The sequence below is a fragment of the Desmodus rotundus genome, chromosome 6 (assembly GCF_022682495.2).
Source record: "Desmodus rotundus isolate HL8 chromosome 6, HLdesRot8A.1, whole genome shotgun sequence".
Taxonomy (NCBI): Eukaryota; Metazoa; Chordata; class Mammalia; order Chiroptera; family Phyllostomidae; genus Desmodus; species Desmodus rotundus.
In genome coordinates this window covers 74,502,842-74,523,604 of record NC_071392.1, presented here as the reverse complement: position 1 = coordinate 74,523,604, position 20,763 = coordinate 74,502,842, and the positions used below count along the sequence as shown (strand labels likewise).

Here is a 20,763-nt window from a genome sequence, read left to right as displayed (position 1 = left end):
CCTCGGTTCACAGTTCCTCATCCATACTGCTGTCCTACCTTTATAACATGGAAATGCAAATGGGGTGCACCCACTCAGTGAGTTAGCAGAAGACTCCAAATCTGATATGAGACGCCTAGTCTACGTACACTGCACTGAAACGTCTGATTATTCTCTTCCATTTCAGGCATTTGGTTTACGGGCACTAACTTGATGCCTGCTATGCTTAGCCAACAGGACAACTTCCTGTACTGTGCCCTCAGCGTGACCCAGGTACCCCAGAGCTAAGAAAGAAATGCAAAGTAAGGAAATGTAATACAAAGGTCACAGCAATAAAACACACACTCCATGCCTGCTGGTGCTATTAAATAAAAATGTGACTCAAGGGCCAAGCAATTTACCAATATATGCTTCAGAATCCCTTTAGACTAAAAAAACTAAGTAAAATGGACACACATGACAAACAAAAGTAAACTAAAAATAAAGACTGCCAGTAAACTGTTTTTGTTCTAATGAAAGGAAATGGAGCTCACTAAATACTAGATGAGGAAAAAGAATGCTTTTAAATAAATGCAGGCTGCCCGGGATCTTGACTTCCTGTTAACTCAGGACAAGAACTGACTGAGTGCCTCCGAGACTGCAATAAGCATGCATAGGAGGAGGCCACAGCAGCAGGCGGAGGGACCTTGAGCAGTCTCAGCTCTTATAGGGTAAGGTCACCTGCTCACAGACCAAACCTAAGGCAGGTGCTCAAAGGACTAAAGGGCAAGTGCCTTCAGGAGGCACTAACCTGTTGGCTACAGCTGACGTTGCCCAGCCCCACCTGCTATCCCATCTGACCAAACAATCATTCCACGTACAGGGGTGCAGGAACCATGACAGAGAGGCCAGCTGGCTTGGGCCAAATGCCACTCCCTATCAAGCTGTGGGGCCGTCTGCCCAAAAAAGGCCATGTAAAAATGGAAAGTGTCCACCCCACCTTGAAGTCCACAGGGCTCTCCAAAAGTCTGGGATTAATGAGAGCATCACACATGAGATTGCTGAACAATTATCTTGACTTTCCCCTTGAGAATCACAATCTCACCTCTCTCCTGGCTGCAGAGAAATGGGTTCCAGCCATTCTTACTTACATGGTGTGGAAACCCTCCCACTGAGACCTGCGAAGCTGTGCCGTGAGAATCACCATCTAGGCGAAAACTCCACAGTGTGAATACCGCGCTTGTGTCTCCATTCACCCTCCACCTTGCAAGTGGTCTCAGAGAACCACAGGGCCCTTCTCTCTCGGAGGATACTCTCCCCACCCATGCTCTCCATCCATCTTATTCATTCTGTCTCTTCTGGGTCAGTACTCTCTTAATCATTTCCCTACATCCTTTCTAAGTTCCTTCTCCTCAGAAATCAGACCAGTACTCTCACGTTCCCTATGACATTTTCTCACTCCATCTTTTTTATATTCTCATTTGCCAAGAAAATTTGTTGAGTTTTTACATTCTGTAATTGGTATTATGAAAACCATAGGTATATTGAATAGCTTCTCCAAGTATACACACCACATTCTGTCCCAATCTTGAATAAGAATTAGTTAGAAAAATACTCAAATGCTGACATCCTTAGAATGTTACCCTGACCCTTTAGCTTTCCTTTTCAGCATTCCTTTTCCATTTTGTTAGATTTTTGTGGAGTAGTCAATTTTTAATTCAGTTCCTTACTTCCCACATTTATTCCTCCAACTGCCTGTAATCTGCCTTTGGCTGAATCAACTCTGATGAAATTGTACCGACAAAGGTCATCTCTGACTTACTAACTGATAAGTAAGAAAATAATTTCATGTTTTTACCTACTTGATCTTTTAGGTAAAATCTCACACTAACTCCTTGGGATTCTAACTTCCCTCAGCTTCCAGAAGACGACTCTTTTTGGGGTTCTCCTTTTAATCCTCTGACCGTGTTTTCTCCACCCATGCATGAACGCTTGGCCTACTCCTCACAGGTTGGAATTTTCCAGGGTGTCTATTCTTCCTAAACCGGTCCTCTAGGCACTGAAACTGTTTTAACTGTTGCCTATCTGCTGATGGCTCCTCCACATGAACTATATGCCTAGGCCCCTCTGCTGACCTGCATATTCCCATGGATACCTTAAATATTACATGTCTGAAACCAAACCAATGATCTCTCCTGAAACCTATCCTAACTTTCGTGTTGTCTCTGGACATCATGCTCTGCCCAATCACTCAAGCTTGGATGCTTTACTTTCTCTCCTACACTTCAACATCATCTCTCATCCTTGACCAAAAATATCCAGTCATTCCCCAAGTTCTCAAGTCTCCCTCTGAAATATTTCTCAATGTCTTCCCTTCCCCACCAGCAGATTTCAGGCCTTGATCCCTCTTGCCTCTTAACTGTTCCTCCAACCTCCAGCCCCATTTAGTCCAAAGTATCCACCTGAGTGACCTTCCTTAACCCAAGAAGACTAGCTCCTATCTGCATTTCCAGCTTCATCCAAACACCCCTCTCCTCACTGTTTATACTCCACTACTACTGAAGCGGACACATCGGGATATATCATACCCCTACAGCTTTGTCCATGTTATTATCTCTACCTAGACCTCTCCTCTCCACCTCCTCATCACCCCTCCCCCCACACTGCAAACTTATATTTGTCCTTCAACACACAGCTCAGGTATCAGATCCTCAGGGAAACATTCCTTGATCCCCAGCTAAATAACCAATCATTCCCTTCTTTGTGCTGCTTCTGTGCCTTGTAAATGATGCTATTATCTCACCTAGTGGCCAACACTGCAGTTTGCTTACATGTCTGTCTTCCCTCTAGAGCTTCCTGAGACCTAGGACCCAGTCTTACCAGGATGATAGGAAGCTCCTTGCTCCAAAGTCTCAAAGGGAAGAGCCAACAGCCTTTCTTTCAGTGACCTTGCCCATAAGGAGGAGACTGGAACAGCTCCTTTTCATGATTTGTTTCCATCAGTAGGTAACTATGGCTCTACTGTGGAGACTCTGACCTACCGCCAGTTCATACAGGAGTTAAGGACAGTTGTGGTTATGAATTCACAAAATCTTTGTGAGGGAATGAGATGTACGCACTGATAATCTACTTCATGGCAGGCTTGTTCTGAACACTTTTTCTCATCTCATTTAACTCTCACAACAATCCTGAGAGATCTGATACTCTTTCCAATTAACTGCTGTATAAACTGAGGCTTGAAGTGGGTGAATAACCTCCCCAGGGCCCTGCCTGTACAAAGTAGAGCTATGATTCAAACCGAGGTCTGTTTTCTCTTATGACTTTTCAATGTCCTGTATCCTTGCCAGGTTTCTAAAGAAACCAGAAGATGTATAATATAACTGCATATAGTACGGCAGGAGATAAATGTAAAAGCTTATATTTTTATCATGTATTTGCTTCTGTAATCTATCTTTCAGAGTGCAAGTGAACTCAGACAATGCCTTTCGAGTTGTTGAGCTTAGAATAATGCCAAGGACACAGAGGACTGGCTGATGCCGAGCCGAGTGATCAGACCGCTTGTGTTTAGGTAAGGTACGACCAAGGCTTCTGCAGGAAAACTCCTGCCCAGAAACATCCAAAGCTCCAAGCAGTCTCCATTCAGGTAGTTCTGAGTTTATAAGTCAGAATTACAGTGTTTTCTTCCCTTACAGATCTGGGGCCAAGTTTCCCAGAAAAAAGAATACTGCTTCTCTTTCACTCCCCTGGGTGAAGCTCTACAATACCAAAAAGATGCTCTTGTTCTGCAGGTACTGAGCAAAGGACGAGATGATATACAGGGGCCGGCAGAAGTAAGGCTTGCTTGAGCGTGGTGATTGGTAGGGTGTGTGAATGTCTTGCATAAGATGGACAGCAGTTTGAACATTTCACCTAAAATGTCATATGGTGTGCTTGAGGGTGATATTGTTATGTTACAGAATTACATACTTATCATGTTTTAATAAAAGATTCTGTAATTAAAAAAAGGGGCGTTACTTGTGCCAGACCCTCTATACCTCAAACTCTGTAACAAGCAGTTACTGATATGAAATTTCTCCATGATGGAAATCTTTTTTTTTTAAAAAAGATATCATTTATTTTTAGAGAGAGGGGAAGGGAAGGAGAAGGAGGGAGAGAAACACTGATGTGTGGGAGAAACATCAATTGATTGCCTCTCGCACACACCCTAACCGGGGACTGGGCCTGCAACCCAGGCATGTGCCCTGACCAGGAATCAAACAGGTGACCTTTTGCTTTGCAGGACGATGCTCCAACCAACTGAGTCACACCAGTGAGGATGGCGCTACAAAATTTTAAGAGCACAAATGGCCGCATGAAAGGACTCTCGTACACTGCTACGCGGCCCCTCTGTACAACTCACATTTGCAAAAACACAAACACCGCAGCCCTCCAGTGAGGCGTGATTTGTCGCAGCCTGTCTTTTCTTCAGCTGCCCCTGAGCTTCGCGTCAGGTTTCAATTAGTCCCTTCAGAAAGCCTGCAGGGCTGTGGAGTGATCATTAACCTCTTAAGAGTGTGCGAGAGAGTCTCAACCAGAAGTGATGGCGCAGCAGCAGTGAGCTTCATGGTTATGTGTTCAGTGAGTGATTTATCTCACACAACAAATCCACTTAGTTGGGGACAGAAGGAAACACTTAGCCAGAGAAGAAACTATCAGTGCCTTCTAGAAGGAGGCTGAGGCAATCTGGCAGGGACAACAAGCATGGGGCCCGTTTCTTCTCCACCATGGCACATTCTAGAATCCAAGAGCAGTGCTGAGGCAACAGGACAGCCTCAGAAACACAGTGTACTTCGGGAGCACTCAACAGCTTGTCCCTTGTGAGGGGGTGAATGTTTCTGTGAGCATGGGGTGGGGTATAGGCTGTTGAAGTAAGATGACACTTTCTCTTATACACCACAGTTTCTTCAAAGTCCTGACTGGAACTAAATAGTTATTATTTGCCAGTAGGGAAGAAATGAAGAAATTTGCTCCTGGAGTGCATAAATAAATGTACACTGCTCGAAGGGCACAGTTCATACATAGTCTTGCTGGCTGTGAAACATCCAGCTACTAGAAAGGACAGGATAAGGAAGATGTACATTCAGTCAGCAAAGAAAGAAAGGCTTGCTCTAGTTTGCCAACCTTAGCGCGACAGACAAACATGAGAGATGCGGGAGGCAGTGAAGGCAATGTCATGTCTGGGGTTTCATAAAGGATTTGGACCCTAATGACATTTGAAAAGAATAAAAGAGACAATAGGCACTGCCTGGGGAGCTACGAGGGCAGCGTGTCTCAGGTCCTCTGCTGTCTGCCCATGACTAACATGGCAGGGGTGGTCTATTCCAGATAGGAAATGCCAACTGTGAGAATTCTACCGTCAATATTTTTCTATGTCTGCAATTCCTTTCACTCAGGCTGTATGAGGATAGAGACTGTCCCGTGGTTGGTGGAAATGAGGCACAGGGAGAGGGCCCAGTGCTGGGTCTGCCGTGACACTGGGGTCAAATCTAGAAACTTTGTGTTCAAATCTCAATTAGAGACGAAAGCACCTAGATGGACTCCGGGTCGTATCTAAGACACAAGGGAAAGAAGCGCATATGACCTCCAGGGATGACCTCTGAGCTCCAGGAAGAATTTTCAGAGTAACATGTAACACAACATGTAACACGGAAGACTTACCTGCGAGCAAGAAGGTGATAAGGCAAGTTTCCTTTGGCAAATATAGCTTGAGACGAGAACCACTGAAGACATATTCCACCACAGCTTCAGAACGACCTGCCCGCTGGAGAAAGGGCAGGAACTGCTTTGCTTTTTGGGTATCCTGGTGGAGAAAAGAAGAAAGAAATCCTTAGAAAAGTAATGGGTTTCAGGTAAATGTTTCTCTCTGGCTTAGGACACAGTCTAGCAGTCTTAGCTTACCACAGGAAGCTAAGCAAACAACCCTATAAAATTAGACATTTCTAAAACCATGACACAGACCAGATATCCATGTGACTTCCACAGAAGAAATATAATTAATCAAAAGTTTCCAGAACATTCTCACTGACTCTCCGTTTCCCTCTACTCAGTTACTAAGCAATCAATGGATATACAAGTCAGGAAGGTGCAACTGAAATGAAAACTTCACCCCTTCTCTGGGACATGAGCGTTCCCCTTCCTGCCACAGGAGATTGAGAGAAGACCAATACTAACCTTTTATGGAGGTTAATTTAACCTTTAACTTTCAGTAAGAAGAAAAGTGACCCTCAGGCTATGTGATATATTCCCTAAAGCCCTATCCCAGGAAACCCAAAGGAGTTCATCTACCATCTCCCATCGGTTACGCAGATTCAGAGCTCACTGTTTCTTAATGAGGAGACGAGCGCAGCCTTTTTGGCACCAGTACAGCAAGCCCTGCTCTACGAGCTTTCAGGGATGAGCTGGGACCTGGGCACATGGCTCCTGTTCCCAGTCTGGGAAATCTGGTCAATCCTGTATCATGACAGCACGAATAATTACAGAAACCATAAAAACGTGATACTGTATAGCAGTTTTTACATTTTTTTCACGCATCCACACAAAGTACATGCATTCTATCCTCAAAGGTACCAAATATGGACATTTCAAACCCCAGAGCTCTGAGCTACAGAGGAGCTAAGAGCCTTCCAATCCTTTTAGTCTCTCAAGCTACTTAAACAGATGATACAGTAAGCAGGCATCAAAATATCACATTGCATATGCTGGGGTGACAGTCACTGGATGTCAGAATTTCTGAGGTTTTCAGCCCAGACAGCAGAACTGTCAACTCCTTCTGAGGACAGCAAGCTCTGCACGCTCCTGACACCTGTGGCACGAGTGTGGTCTGCACTCCAACCTCCTCCTTGCTAACTCTGCTCCTAGCAACAGAGCTATTGTATCTAAATTAATGCACATTAGGTAATGAAAATTTAACAAGCCATCAAGTATTTGAGAGTTTTCATAGCAGCCAAATGGGCTCTGCTCATTCAGAAGCAGTGAGGTAGGATGGGATGAAAACATATTTATAAGGAGATTCATCCTTCTCTTCAAACAGATTCTCAGAGAAAAGGAAAGGCAGTCACCCAATTCTCCGTGTCTCTAAAGGCACATTGGTGAAAGGTAATGCTACAATGGGCTTTAGTGGGTTGGAAACTCCTCTCAATGAACACTTAAGCAATGCATATTCCACTACCCATATGCAGTGGGAAAAGACCTTTCTGGCAGTTGGCTGAAGTCCAGAACAGTCAAGCAAGACAAATGCTCCATAGGAAAGAAAGGACTACCTGATTAAAATACTTTTGCCATACTAGTCTAAACCTGGGACATTATTCACAAGCTAAGCCAGTAAGTCAACAATTATCAAATTGATTATTGCAAATCACAGGCTACTTAATGTCTCTGAAGAGAAGGCCCTTTCCCTTATGATTGTAATAATCTATATTTTTCCAAAACAGACTTTTGCTCATTGCTCTCTTTTGGATATACTTATCAAAAAAAAAAAAGAAAGAAAAAAAAAAAGAAAAAAAGAAAAGAACATACACACACACAGAAGTATGTATGCTTTTAATGTTAATACGAAAAAGGAAGTTGTACCATACTGGTCCTATTTTGCTGCACAATTACCTGAGAGATCTTGCTGACCCTTGACTGACATGGGTTTCAACTGTATGGTCCACTTATACACAATTTTTCTTCAATAAATATGTATGGCATTGTAAATGTACTTTTAATAACATTTTATTTTCTCTAGTTTACTTTATTACAAGAATACAGTATATAACACATATACAAAATACATGTTAACCAACTGTTTATGCTACTGCGAGTGTTCTGGTCATCAGTAGGCTACTAATAGCTATGGGGGAGTCAGAAGTTATACACAGATTTTCAACTGCGCAGGGGGTGGGCACTCCTGACCTCTGCATTATTCAAGGGTTAACGGTACGTACTCAGAATGAGATCAAGAAGGTACCTTATTCTTAGCCATGTAATCATCATCCTCATCATCAACACATATTCTTTCTAAAATTTAAATTATATTTTATTGTTTATGCTACTACAGTTGTTCTAATTTTTCCTCTTTTGCCCCCCTACACCCAGATCCCCGCTTAGGCAATCCCCACACCACTGTCCATGTCCAAGGGTCATGCATTTATAATATATTCTTTGGCTTCTATATTCCCTGTGCTGTACTTTACATCCCTGTGACTCTTCTGTAACAACCAATTTGTCAATACATATTCCTGGCTCCTTTTAAGTCTCAACCTATAACTTAACAGTCCTATTCAAGAAATAACATCTGGGAAGACAGCAAAGAGATTCTGACATGCCATTGATTATGACAAAGACTAGAAGTAAAAGCCAACTATGACAACTGAAGGCATGAAAGCAAATTTTAAAGGCCTACCAGAACTGGCCATGTTTCTTTCCAGAGGCAATACTGTAAGACAACACAGGGAGCTCCCCTATCCTCTTGAGGTAAGTATTCCAAAGGCCTGAAGAAGATAATATGTCTACGGATCATCCATTAAGGGACAAGATGGAAATTTCAGCCAGTTGATAGGATTTTAGGAATAAAAAATTTCTTATAAAGTCAACCACATTGAATGCAATCACTGAAAGATGTCAGCTCTTTCAGATCTCAGTCACAGGCAGACAATAATGTCTCTTTCCTTGTCATCTCAAGCACTTCCTTCGCTTGGCAGGTTCCCTTTCAATATAAAAACTCTTGAAGCCTTTAATATTTGTTTCAGTGGCACCAATGAAAAGACTGGTAAGGTCAACGGACAAGTTCCCGCAGGTGATGTAGCCCCAAATCATTCCCTGCTAATTTAGCTACGAAAATTACTCTTAGTAGGAGTTTTGACTGTATTACTATAAAACTGACTAAATGTGGTTAAACGATTCGCCTTCCAAAGAGCCTGTGCAAGTAGAGCAATGTGCTTCAGTCTCTTATACTCATTTCTAAGGTTACAATTAGAGGTAAATAGGAGGACACTTGATTATGAGAAACAGTGTAACAGAGGCTAATTTAGGCTCTACTGAGATGAAGATCTTAAGGACAATGGTAAAGTGATAAAGTGAAAATGTCACTAACATGACATTTTAAATTCTCTTCCAATAACCCTGGAGGAGGACCTACTGTGATTCAGTGAAATTAAGGATTTCTTTATACATTTACAACTCTAAAATGTATTTTATTTTTTATACAGATAGAAAAGATTTCATTATTTTTTGAGGTTACATGATTTATTCAAGGTCACAAAATTAATACGCAGCACTTGAATTCAAATGTATCCAATGCCATACTTTTTGTATGGCATTGGATAATTTTTAATAATTCTCAAAATCCTCATCTGAGAATATGTTTATTATTGAGAGAAAGAGAGAGAAAACAATGATGTACAATAATGTACAACACATCAATTGGTTGCCTCCTGTATGCGCGCCAGCTGGGGATTGAACCCACAGCCTAAGTATGTGCCCTGATGGGAACTGAACCTGCAACCTTTTGGTGCACAGGATGACGTTCCAACCAACTGAGCCACTAGGCCAGGGCTAATTTTTACCCTTGGGAACTACAATCAGAGTAAACTCCATGAGCTGCTTTTTGGGGGGATGAGGGTGAGGGGTTACATGTTTATTCATCTTATTTTTATTTTTTTCTGACAGTGACTGGGTAGATACTTTAATTTGGATAATTTGGGTGGTCTTTTCCCCCCCAATTACCGTTGACATTTAATATTTTATATTAGATTCAGATATTGAGCATAGTGGTGAGACAATTATATGACGTATTTAAAAAATAAAATTAAAGGCCTCAGATTTTAAGAGATAACACAGACTTACCACTGAATGTTCCTTTTATGGTAAGACTATTAAATATCCAATATTTCTGCTTCCCAGTCTAGTTGCAGAGATTCTCAGCCCCAGGTTTTTTCTGCTGTGATTTATTTACAGGAGGTCTGGGAATCTACCTGCCACAGCTGTCTGGTATTACACTGACTCAAGGCTTTGAGAATCCAAGTAGATAAATTAGCCACAGTTTTCTGCTTTTTGTACCAATATTCCCCTCTACTGTTGCAAATAATCAAGAAGCAACTGTACTTCTGAGAAGATAAGTCTTTTTGGTTGCACTGGTAGTTTTCACATTACCTGTGTTTCAAAACAAACTATACATTAAGTATTTTCCTGTACTCTTAGAAAAGCTAATTTAAGGATACATTAGCTACATTTAACCTGCTCTTGTGGATGGTATCCCTTTAAGGAATGTTTCTGCCTCCTCAATGCACCTTGAAATTGAGAAAGTAATGATGCAACAAATGTGCCTGGGGTGACTTCATTTCAAAGGATGTTAATATCTATACCTCAAACTTACAGGAGCATGGTTCTGAATGACCCTGAAGAGAGCAGGATGGTCCTTAGAGAGAGAAAGTGAGGTTATAAAGACACCTTAATTACACACTTCTTCTTCTTCTTCTTTTTTTAAAGATTTTATTTATTTATTTTTAGAGAGAGGGGAAGGGAGGGAGAAAGGGAGAGAAACATTGACGTGTGAGAGATACATTGATCAGCCTGCAATCCAGGCATGTGCCCTAACTGGGAATCGAACCGGCGACCTTTTGGTTCACAGGCTTGCACTCAAACCACTGAGCCACACCAGCCAGGGCTAATTACACACTTCTACTCTCCCCTCATTTTGTCCTTTCAGCCCAAACCTCTTCCAAATGGAGGTACATATATCAAGGCCTGAAAGAAATCCCCTCCAGTAATTAGATTGCAATTTACACCTACGAAATATCTTGCCGTGTCAGCAAATACATGTTTACAATAATGTAGTATTATGAACTATCAAGTTTGGGAGAGTGGGAAAGTTTGGGGTGGGACAAGGGGAGGGCAGGGGAAGCAGGATACTTATTCGGTAGGTACAAGACCGAGGTCCTGAGAACCTGATGTAGACAGCCAGGTAACGTGCATCCTAGAAGAACAGACTGGGCATAAATCCAAGTTCTGTGAATTCTGGAACAGGGTTTTAGGCTGTTGGTTTGTACAAGATGTTAGCAAAATGAATTCTATGACTTTTCCACTGAAAATACCCATTACATCTGGCAATAATACAGTTAAGATTGGTAAGAGGGGTACATCACAACACACTAAGCAGCACAGGGAAATGGCAATCAAAGTAAACCTATTAGTTAACCATTAACCACTCAGGATTGTCATGTGCAAGTCTCAAATGGGAACTGTTAATAATGAAGTTCGCTAATTAGTTCTCATCATCACAATCACTCTTTGATTAACATCACAGGAAAAAGAACTAAAAACAAATATATGCAAGAGCTTATTATGGTACCATGGGAATACTCCATCAGCACTCGAGAAGCCGAACTGGAAGGAGCATCAAACCTGACGAAGCTTCCTGGATGTACACCCATGTCTGGTGCCGGCTACTCCAGCAAACCAGGAAGGGCTCTCTGTGTGCAGGCAAACAACCCTGTCTTTACAGGGCTGACCTGAGGCTAAAGGACTCCAGAGCATAATGCCGCTCGGGTTCAATCTATCTTAATACTGAAGCAGAAAAATCTGTGTGTTCCAAAGCACAGATATACAGGAAACCGAGAGTGTGGAGATCAGAACTAACAGCTAAGGATACTGAAGCAAACACACTGTTTCATTTTAGCGTGCATGTCGATAACTCATCACCATAGTTATCTCTTTGCAGGGCTCTCCAGACCACGAGAATTACTTCTGCAGCGTAGGACTTGGAAGACAAGTCCTAAGTATGTCCCCTACTAGGAAGGGAAATATCCATCACTCCACACACTTCCTCCTTTCCACAGCCCACTCTCTGTGGTCCAAGTGATGAGTTTATGATTCCCTGTGAGGAACCAGCTATACAGCAAGATAATCTCTTGATATAAATGGGACCCAAGGGGTAGACACTTGGGAATGTTCTCCATACTCAACAACACTACAAAGCACTAAAAAAAATTGAAACCAACTTGTCTCACGGGTAATCAATGTTTCATGGTAAGGTGTGTGTGACGGGGTCTGGGGGGCCATAAACTTCACTGAGCTGCAAGTTTAACAGGAATGAGTGAATATAGGAGAGAACCCTAAAGAACACTGACAGAAAAACAAATAAAATTACACAAAAATGTGGAAAAAAGGTGCAGCTAAGCCATCAATAACCTTTCATTAAGTGCTCTCTGTAGTTTACAGTTTCTCAGTTTCCCTGGTTGGCACAGCAGCTCGCTCAGGTGCATGATGGAGTATAGGAGAAACCATGTTTCAGGCTCAGGGCTCCACTCCGACAGCAGAGCATGAATCAAGGGGACAGCGGTCGGAGCCCTGAGCTAGAAGAAAGCCCTGAGTGTTGGAGGCTGGCATTCTCAACTGTGGCACTCTCAACACAGAAGAGAACCTCCGTCTTCTTTCCTAACTCTTCTCCTTTACAAGTTATTCAGGTAGGATGGCCCGGCTAAGCAAAGTTTCCAAACTTGCAAGATAAGGACAGACCGAAGGGCAGAAGGAGATGGCATGGTCTGCTTCCCAAATGGGAAGAAGGAAGCTGCAGACCATGTCAGTGCAAATGCAGCTTCATGTCCCAAATGTGGAGGAAAACAATTTCTCTGCAATCAGACTTGAAAAAAGCCTAACTCTTCCAACACTTTAAGAATATGCTTGCCCTCGGGAGCCCTGCAAGAGACAGGCATCCATAAATATTTTCGTTTGGTTGGTCTTGCTCACCCTCTGTTTCTTCTTCACAAGGCACAATACTGAGAAAAGAAGCCGGGACTTGGCAAATGCGGAGAGAAGAGACAACCCTGTGTTTATAAGGAAAACATGCAGAGTAGCATTCTGATGGACAATCACGACAGTCTAATTAAAAGAAAGTCAAATCAAGTTACAGAAACAAATTAGAGACCCCTAGAATCTGGCCTGGAATTTACCTGCACTCACCCCAAACTGGAAATATCCCAAATTGCCCTCATCAGAGGAATGGACAAACAAACTGTAGTATACTCACACAATGGACTATTACCCTGCAATGAAAATATAGGCAACAACATGGATGAATCTCAAATGCATGGTTGCATTTACATGATATTTTTGCAAAGGTTAAATTATAGGGACAGAAAACAAAAATCAGTGGTTGCCAGAGACTTGGGGAAGGGCTAAAGCAGCATAAGAAAGTGTCAATTCTTAGGCAACAGCTAGAGGAAACCATGATCCTCAACTGGCTATATATCCAGGGGACGTTCCGTTGAAATAAGAAAAAGTATTACTGAGTGCATATGCTTATTGACATTTCTTTTCTACCTTGAAATAAAGTCATGTGATATGCCTTATGTGAATAAAATAATATCCAAGTTTATTTTTTAAATCCTCATGTACTGACTGATTTGACAGAGACAGAGACACAGAGACACATGCGCACACAGAGACAGAGACAGAGAGACAGAGAGAGAGAGAGAGAGAGAGAGAGAGAGAGAGAGAGAGAGAGAAAGAAATATCTATGTTAGAGAAAAACATTAACATCGATCAGTTGCTTCATGTACTTGCCCTGATGGGGGACAAACTCACAACCGAGGTATGTGCCCTGACTGGGAATCGAACCTGTGACCTTTTGGTGTACTGGACAACACTTCAACCAACTGAGCCACCTGGTGAGGGTGATAGCCAACTTTTAAACAAATTGAAATTCTACGCAGGCTCAGAGATTATTCTTTTATTGAAAGACTTTCAGTTTCCCAGATTTAACCTGCTGAAATTATGCTGTGAGAACAATTCAATCTTTAGAAATAAATTCATTGTATTTTAGTGGGAACACCTACATTTTTATTATCAACAGGAAATACAATACCCTATAAGCCTTCTTTTATACTGTAAGTTTAGCTTAGAAAGCACAGTGATGGTTTATGTGTGTCTCATATAAAAAGGGTGGAAGTAGGAGGGGGGCCCCCCAAAAAACCCAGAATTATCTTCTGGAGGGCAGGACCCCTGTAGCACACTCACCCACTAGGTGAGTGTTTTAGGAACCCATCTGTATCATTGTGCCAGCTGGCACTGTTGTGAGAGGCTGCGTTTGCCTTCAGTGAATTTTTTTAAAGACTCTTTCAAACGTTTGCCCCTTTTATGATGGGTGATTTGCGAGTGCACCTGTCCACACCACACTGAGTATTCAGAAATTTTTGACCAAAAACGGCATGACCACAATGCCCCATCCTCCATATTCACCTAATCTCACCCCAGGTGACTTTTTTTGGTTTCCTGGATGAAAAAAGTCCTCAAAGGGAAATGTTTTGCAGATGTAGAAGAGGTGAAACAAAAAGCCGCAGAAGCACTAAAAGGCATCAAAATCAACTGTTTTGAGTAGTGGGAAAGATGTGTTGATAGATGTATTACATCAAATGGAGAGACTCTGAAGTTCAAACATGTAAGAATAAATACTCAATTTTTTATAAGTAAATTCCTTTTTTGGGTAGTCCCCCCTCATACATACCTAATTACAAGAAAGTATACAAGCTTGTTCTCTTCCTATATTCAGTCCTCTTTCTCTAATTTGTTGGCAGTGTGTAGTCCATCAACACAGTGCCAAGAACGACCTTCCTTAGGTCTGCCTATCCACAGAACTATCTGAAAGTTATGGCTCACAATTTGTGGGATCTAGAAAAGTTTCCACAAATAAACCATTCTTTAACTTCCCAGAAGACTACTATAATTTTTTATAAAACTGATATTCGGTGTTCATAAAATTATGACTTTGTAAATTATAGCCTTCCCTGGAGAGCTCCCATCCTCCTGGCTGACCTCTACAGGATGGGCTGCGCGGCCTGCCCACAGCAGATGTCCTGAGCATTCCTTTCACCAAGACCCTGGAAATTCCCTGCACATCCTGTCTTGGGTTATTTCCTAAGTCCATGCCTTCCACTTTCTCGGTCTACCCCTTTCCTTTAAAAAACAAAACAAACAAACAAAAAACCCTCCCATTCCTATTTCCTGGAGAAAACGTTTTATCTCTGTGAGGTCAGGTAAGTAAATATAAAATGGCTTTTGCAGTTTTATTCTGGAGAAGGACTATCCTATGACTACTTCGACTCTAAAAGATAAATTCCTTTCGTTATCCATCAGCGTAGGAACACACTATGTTTTGATACCACTGGCTACTTTAGTTACGATGTGAAGAAAACTTTTTTACGAACCTAAATTGTAATTACTCAAAAATATAGACATAAAAGATAGTGAAGGATACCAATTTGAAAGTAAAAAAGGGATACAGGAGCTTAATGCACTGGAGGGCATACCTTCAATTTTTTTCTCATTAAATATTTCTCTAAAAACATGTAATTTATCCAATTTGTAGACACATTTAATTTATAGCAAATAAATCATTAGGTTGCTAAGAAAATAGTTAAAAGTGGCACTTCTATTTTAAACTGGTAAATATAAACAATCAATGATGACAGAGACCATTTAGTAACTATATTGTTACCTCTGTAAGAATCAAAAATGATTTTTTTAATACTCACTACAGGATATATTTATCAGTTTAAGAGAAAGAGGAAGCAGGGAGAGAGAAAGAGAAACATCGATGTGAGAGACATTGATTGGCTGCCTCCTATACGTGCCCCAACCGGGGACAGAACCTGCAACCTTTTGGTGTACAGGATGATGCGCCAACAAATAACGAATTTTTACAGGAATACAGTCAGTGCCGTATAATGACATTTTGGTCAATGGCGGATGACATACACGATGGTGTGAGCTGAAAAGTTCCTATTGCCTAGTGACACTGGTGTAAACAAACCTACTGCACCTCCAGTCATAGAAAAGTATAGCACCTACAATTACGTACATTACATAATACTTGATAATGATAATAAACAACTACGCTACTTGTTTATGTATGTACTACAGTATATTTTTATCATTATTTTAGAGTGTACTCTTTCTGCTTACAGAAAACAATTGGCTGTAAAACAGTATGCTATGTTATGCCAATAGTGGTCTCATATATCTTGTGCTTACTGTCTCTTGATTGCATCATTTTCTCTTGCACTTGATTTAATCTTGTGTTTTATTGTTTAGTGTAGCCTAACTGTGCAGCGTTTATAAAGTCTACAGAAATGTACGGTGATACTCTAGGCCTGCACATTCACTCACCACTCACTCACTGACTCGCCTACAGCAACTCCAGTCCTGCATGCTCCAGTCATGGTATGTGCCCTAGACAGGTGGACCATTTTTCATCTTTTACGCTGAATTTTTACATTTTTACATTTGTTTAGATATGCAAATACTTAACCACTGGTACAACTGCCTACACTATTCAGTACACTAACATACTGGACAGACTTGTAGCCTAGGAGCAATAGGCTGGCTGCACCAGATAGCCTAGGTATGCAGGAGGCTGGACCATTTGGTTTGTACAGGTACAGTCTATGACATTTGAACAACAACAAAATCGCCTAATGAGCATTTCTCAGAACGGATCCCCATTGTCAAGTAGTGCAGGACTGTATCACAATAAACAACTTGAACACTTCTGGGACAAGGACACAAGACTGGTCTTAAAAAAACATCTTATACATGGTAGGTGACAGAAAGAACATGGAACAAAGCACATCAAGAAGAGTCTACTACTGCTCTGGATATCAATTACAAGGCTATGATTAAAAAAAATAATTAAAGGAGCCCTGGCTGCTGTGGCTCAGTGGAGTGAGTGACAGCCTGTGAACCCACAGGATCGCTGGTTCGGTTCCTGGTCAGGGTACTTGCCTACGTTGCAGACCAGGTCCCCGGTGGGGGGCATGTGAGAGGCAACCACACAGTGATGTTTCTCTCCATCTCTCTGTCCCTCCCTTCCCCTCTCTCTAAAAATAAATAAATAAAATCTTTTAAAAAATAATAATTAAAGGTTTGAAATACTATTTTTTAAAGAAATTTTAGATCAATTTTTATCACTTTCAAAGTCTCTACAGGCAACAGGTAAGAATTTATTACAGAAACAAAATGAGTTGGGAGGTAATTAAAATAATATATGCAGAGAAAAGAATTTAAAAGACAATCTGGTGAAGCACAAGTTTCATTTCGTGGGTAAACCAAGAACTCAGGAGTGAGGGAACCAATGCCATGCTAACCTCTGCCCCACATGAGTCAAGAATACAACTTTAGAAAAGGATAAAAAAAAAATCTGCAAGGGACTTGTGACAAAAAAAAAAAATCAAAATATCATAAAAGGTTAGATGACTAAAACAAGGTCCACATCCCCTCAAAGTACTATGAACATTTATTTGTCACCTGCAGTCATATTCATTTGGGTCCAATAAATCTGAGATAAAAGTTTCATTATGTCTAATTAGTCTTTTTAAAGCCCTATATTTTTATGGTTAATAAAAACATATAATTATAAAATTGGAAAAGAAAGGTCTAGTATTTGAGGTATGAAGAAAAATAACAGCTATTTATAGTCGATATTTATCACTTAATTAACAGAGATGGTTGCATCAAACTAGAAACCTAATCATTTTACTCAATAAGGATGTACAGAATGATGACATCAAGAAAAAGGAAACCTATATGCTATCCTTTGGCATATACTCCTTATGAAATTGTTGAGAAAACAATTACAGACTATGAATTAGCTGAAGGAATCACTGCTGTTTATGGAAAAAAAAAAAAAAAACCCAAACAATCCAAACAACCAAAAATAGCCAACAGGAAGCTGATTAAATAAAATTATAGTACATCAATAAGACAGACTACTAGGCAGATGTTAAAAGTATGGTTCAAGAATATTCATATGGAAAAATTAATTAACAGATAAAAGCAATAAAGCACCTAGTCTGTGCCAGACAGTGTTCAATGCAGTGAAAAAAGCTTGTATCACTTAAAAAAAGGAGCCAGGGAGTGGAGGGGGACTGGTGGGTGGATGGGAGAAAAATGAAAACTAAAACCCCCACATTTTGGTGAGATATATTTTTATTGAAAATTTTCTGATGGTGGTAGTAGAGATGATTTTATTTTCTGTCTTGTTTTATATCTGATGCATTCAAACAAAACTGGTGGTTAAAAAAAGTAAGTTTTTGTTTTTAAAAGAAAACAGATTAACATTCAGTGCTCATTCAGCTTTCCTCGGATACACTTAGAGTTGAATAACTGTCTCAGCCGTGTTTGAAAGCCCTAGATTCTCCAGAGTAAATTCATTCTTTATAATTGTTCTGTATATTTTGAGATAATAAGTATTATGGACACTAAAATAAAGCCTGTGAACTGACTCGGAAAATATCTCAACTTGAAACTGGACGTGAAATTTGCTCCAAGATTTCTTCACAAACCAGCATCTAAGCACAGTGCTCTACGGCACTGATGACGCTGGACCAAGTAGCACTTTTCCTTGGGAATAAAAATTTAACTTAGATAATTATGGCTCAGAGCCAAAAACAATGTCAACAACAGGAAGAAAACAAAGATCACACGTTAGTTTGCATGATGTAAGAGTAAGAAGAAATATGTGTTCCTAGTAAAGCAAGAAGCATGATGTAAAGAGCCCCATGTTTGGGCTTAGAAATTGATTTTAATAAAAACTACTCAGAATTCCATGTAGACGTTTAAAAAAAATTGATGTAATGCTTAAACCATAATGAAATTACCCTTAGAGAAAAGAGTAGTTAGAATTGTAGTATTTTGTGTATATTTGGAAATTAAATTCTTTGTAAGGAAAAATACAGACTTAACCCTGCCCCATCTGGTGTGACTTTACAACTCTGGTATGATGTACTCACATGTGAATACGGTATTGGGGTTCTTAGAAGTGAATCTCTAAGTATGTGGCTTATCAGTGAAAAACCATATACCCCAGAATGCATGAGTGATGGTAGAGTTTTGGTCAAGATAACAGAATAACTTTGTTGTTTCAACCAAGGCTCTCAGATCATTGTCATTTCTTTCTCCACCAGTGCATGTATAATTAAGGATGCTCTAAAGCTTTCTTTCTCACTGAAAACTCCACAGACACGATTATCATAGACATCTATCCATTTGCCATTGTTAGAAAACTTCTGAAACTGAAGGTATAGAGATGTGAACCTTCCTGGGGATAAATCAGTTGGGAAGACACCTACCCCTTCATTTCCCACCCCTTCATTCCACAAAAAAACTGCTCTAACTAAGGTCACCAGTAGCTAAATCCACTGGACAGTTCTCAGTCTTCCCCTGTCTCAACCTGGATGCAACAGAGTCAACTCTCACGTTTGCAGCTCTCTCTCCTCTTAGTTCTATGATTTTCCTCTGCCAGCCCAAGAAGCTCGTAAGTTTCTCTGGCCAGTGACTCCCTGTATATGATCTTTAAATTTTGGAGATAAAGGGTTTGAACTAGGGGCTCTTCTCTCTTAATAGTCCCAATAGTACTGAATTCACACATAAAGCCCAAGCCACTTTTCTGGGCTAAAGACATTTGAATGGCTCATGGGTACCTCAATTTTAACATGTCTAGAAATTCTGAATTTTCCTTCCAAATCTATACCACCAAGTATTTACCATGTGAGAAAAGTAGCACCACCACCAACCGTTATTTGTACTCAGACACACAGGGTGCTCCTATGTGATAGCTGGTTTCATTCCCTTTCCCTGACCCCTGATGCAAACAAAGACCACGTCCTACCAGTTCTCCCACCAACCTGGATCTCAAATATCTTTCCACATCCACTGTCATAACCCCTGTTCCAGACACCCTTTGGTCCTTACACAGTGCACTGCAATGCCCTCCCCTAACCAGTACAGCCTGAAGCCATGCTCGCCTCGAGCCTGTCTCCACGAAGCAGCCAAAAAGGGGGGATAGGGGCAGGGTAGGAATATATTATACATAGTATATATAAAATGATGACCTAATTACTCCATTCCATTCCAATGATTTCTCATTGTTCTTCAGACAAATTTCAAAATCCTTGTCAGGGCCTACAAAGTGCAAATGTTTCAATCATTCACTGTCGTATTTCCAATCACTAGCCTCACATTACAGCAACACTGGCCTTGCCTTTGAACTGAAGCGGCTTTCTATCTTAGGACCCTCTTATACAGAGTTTTTATCATCAACGAATTCCTTCTTTAGGACTCATTTTAAAATCACTTAAAAGAATTTCTCTGACCACAGAGAATATGCTATGACCCTAAGTACATTCTCTTACAGGACTCGCTACTTCTAGCACAACAGTAATTACATAATGAACTGTGTATGCCCTGTAAGAACTACATATATCTTGTTTAATGTTTTATCTTCAACACCCAACAGTGTGCCTGGCATATAATACTCTCTTGATGAATGTATATTGTTTGATCATTCATTCACTGACTCAACATGGAAAATGCGTTTAAAAAACAAGCCAGATAGTATGTTAAGTATCAAACGGGAGATAAAGAGGCAATTACAGAAGTCAGCAGAGGGAGGAATAGGATTTGGGACTTGAAGAAAGTATGAAACAAAAATACTACTGATGATGGTGATGCCAGTTATCGTTTACAGGACTTCCTAAGTGCTAGGCAGAACGCTCAGCAGTTTAATAATAATCACCCCCACCACGTGATCCACCACTCTCCACTGAGCTCTTACTATGTCAACAGTTACATACCGACTCATTCATTCACACCACAAGTCTAACGAGGTAAGGGCCATCATTATTATTAATTTCACAAATGGTAAGAGTGTGGCACAGAGAGATTATATAACTTCCTCAAGGAAACAAAGTAATAAGCAACAGAGCAAGGACTTGAACTTGGGTGATCTAATAT

General features: G+C 40.7%; 1 protein-coding gene across 1 annotated transcript in view; it reads right to left on the bottom strand.

Annotated features, from left to right (window-relative positions):
• The window catches only part of SND1 (staphylococcal nuclease and tudor domain containing 1), a 424,177-nt gene that overhangs the window by 146,504 nt on the left and 256,910 nt on the right, over positions 1 to 20,763 (bottom strand). The window contains exon 15 of the mRNA XM_024554944.4: positions 5,656 to 5,797. Coding sequence (XP_024410712.2) covers positions 5,656 to 5,797 — 142 coding nt within the window. The remainder of the gene's footprint in view (positions 1 to 5,655; positions 5,798 to 20,763) is intronic.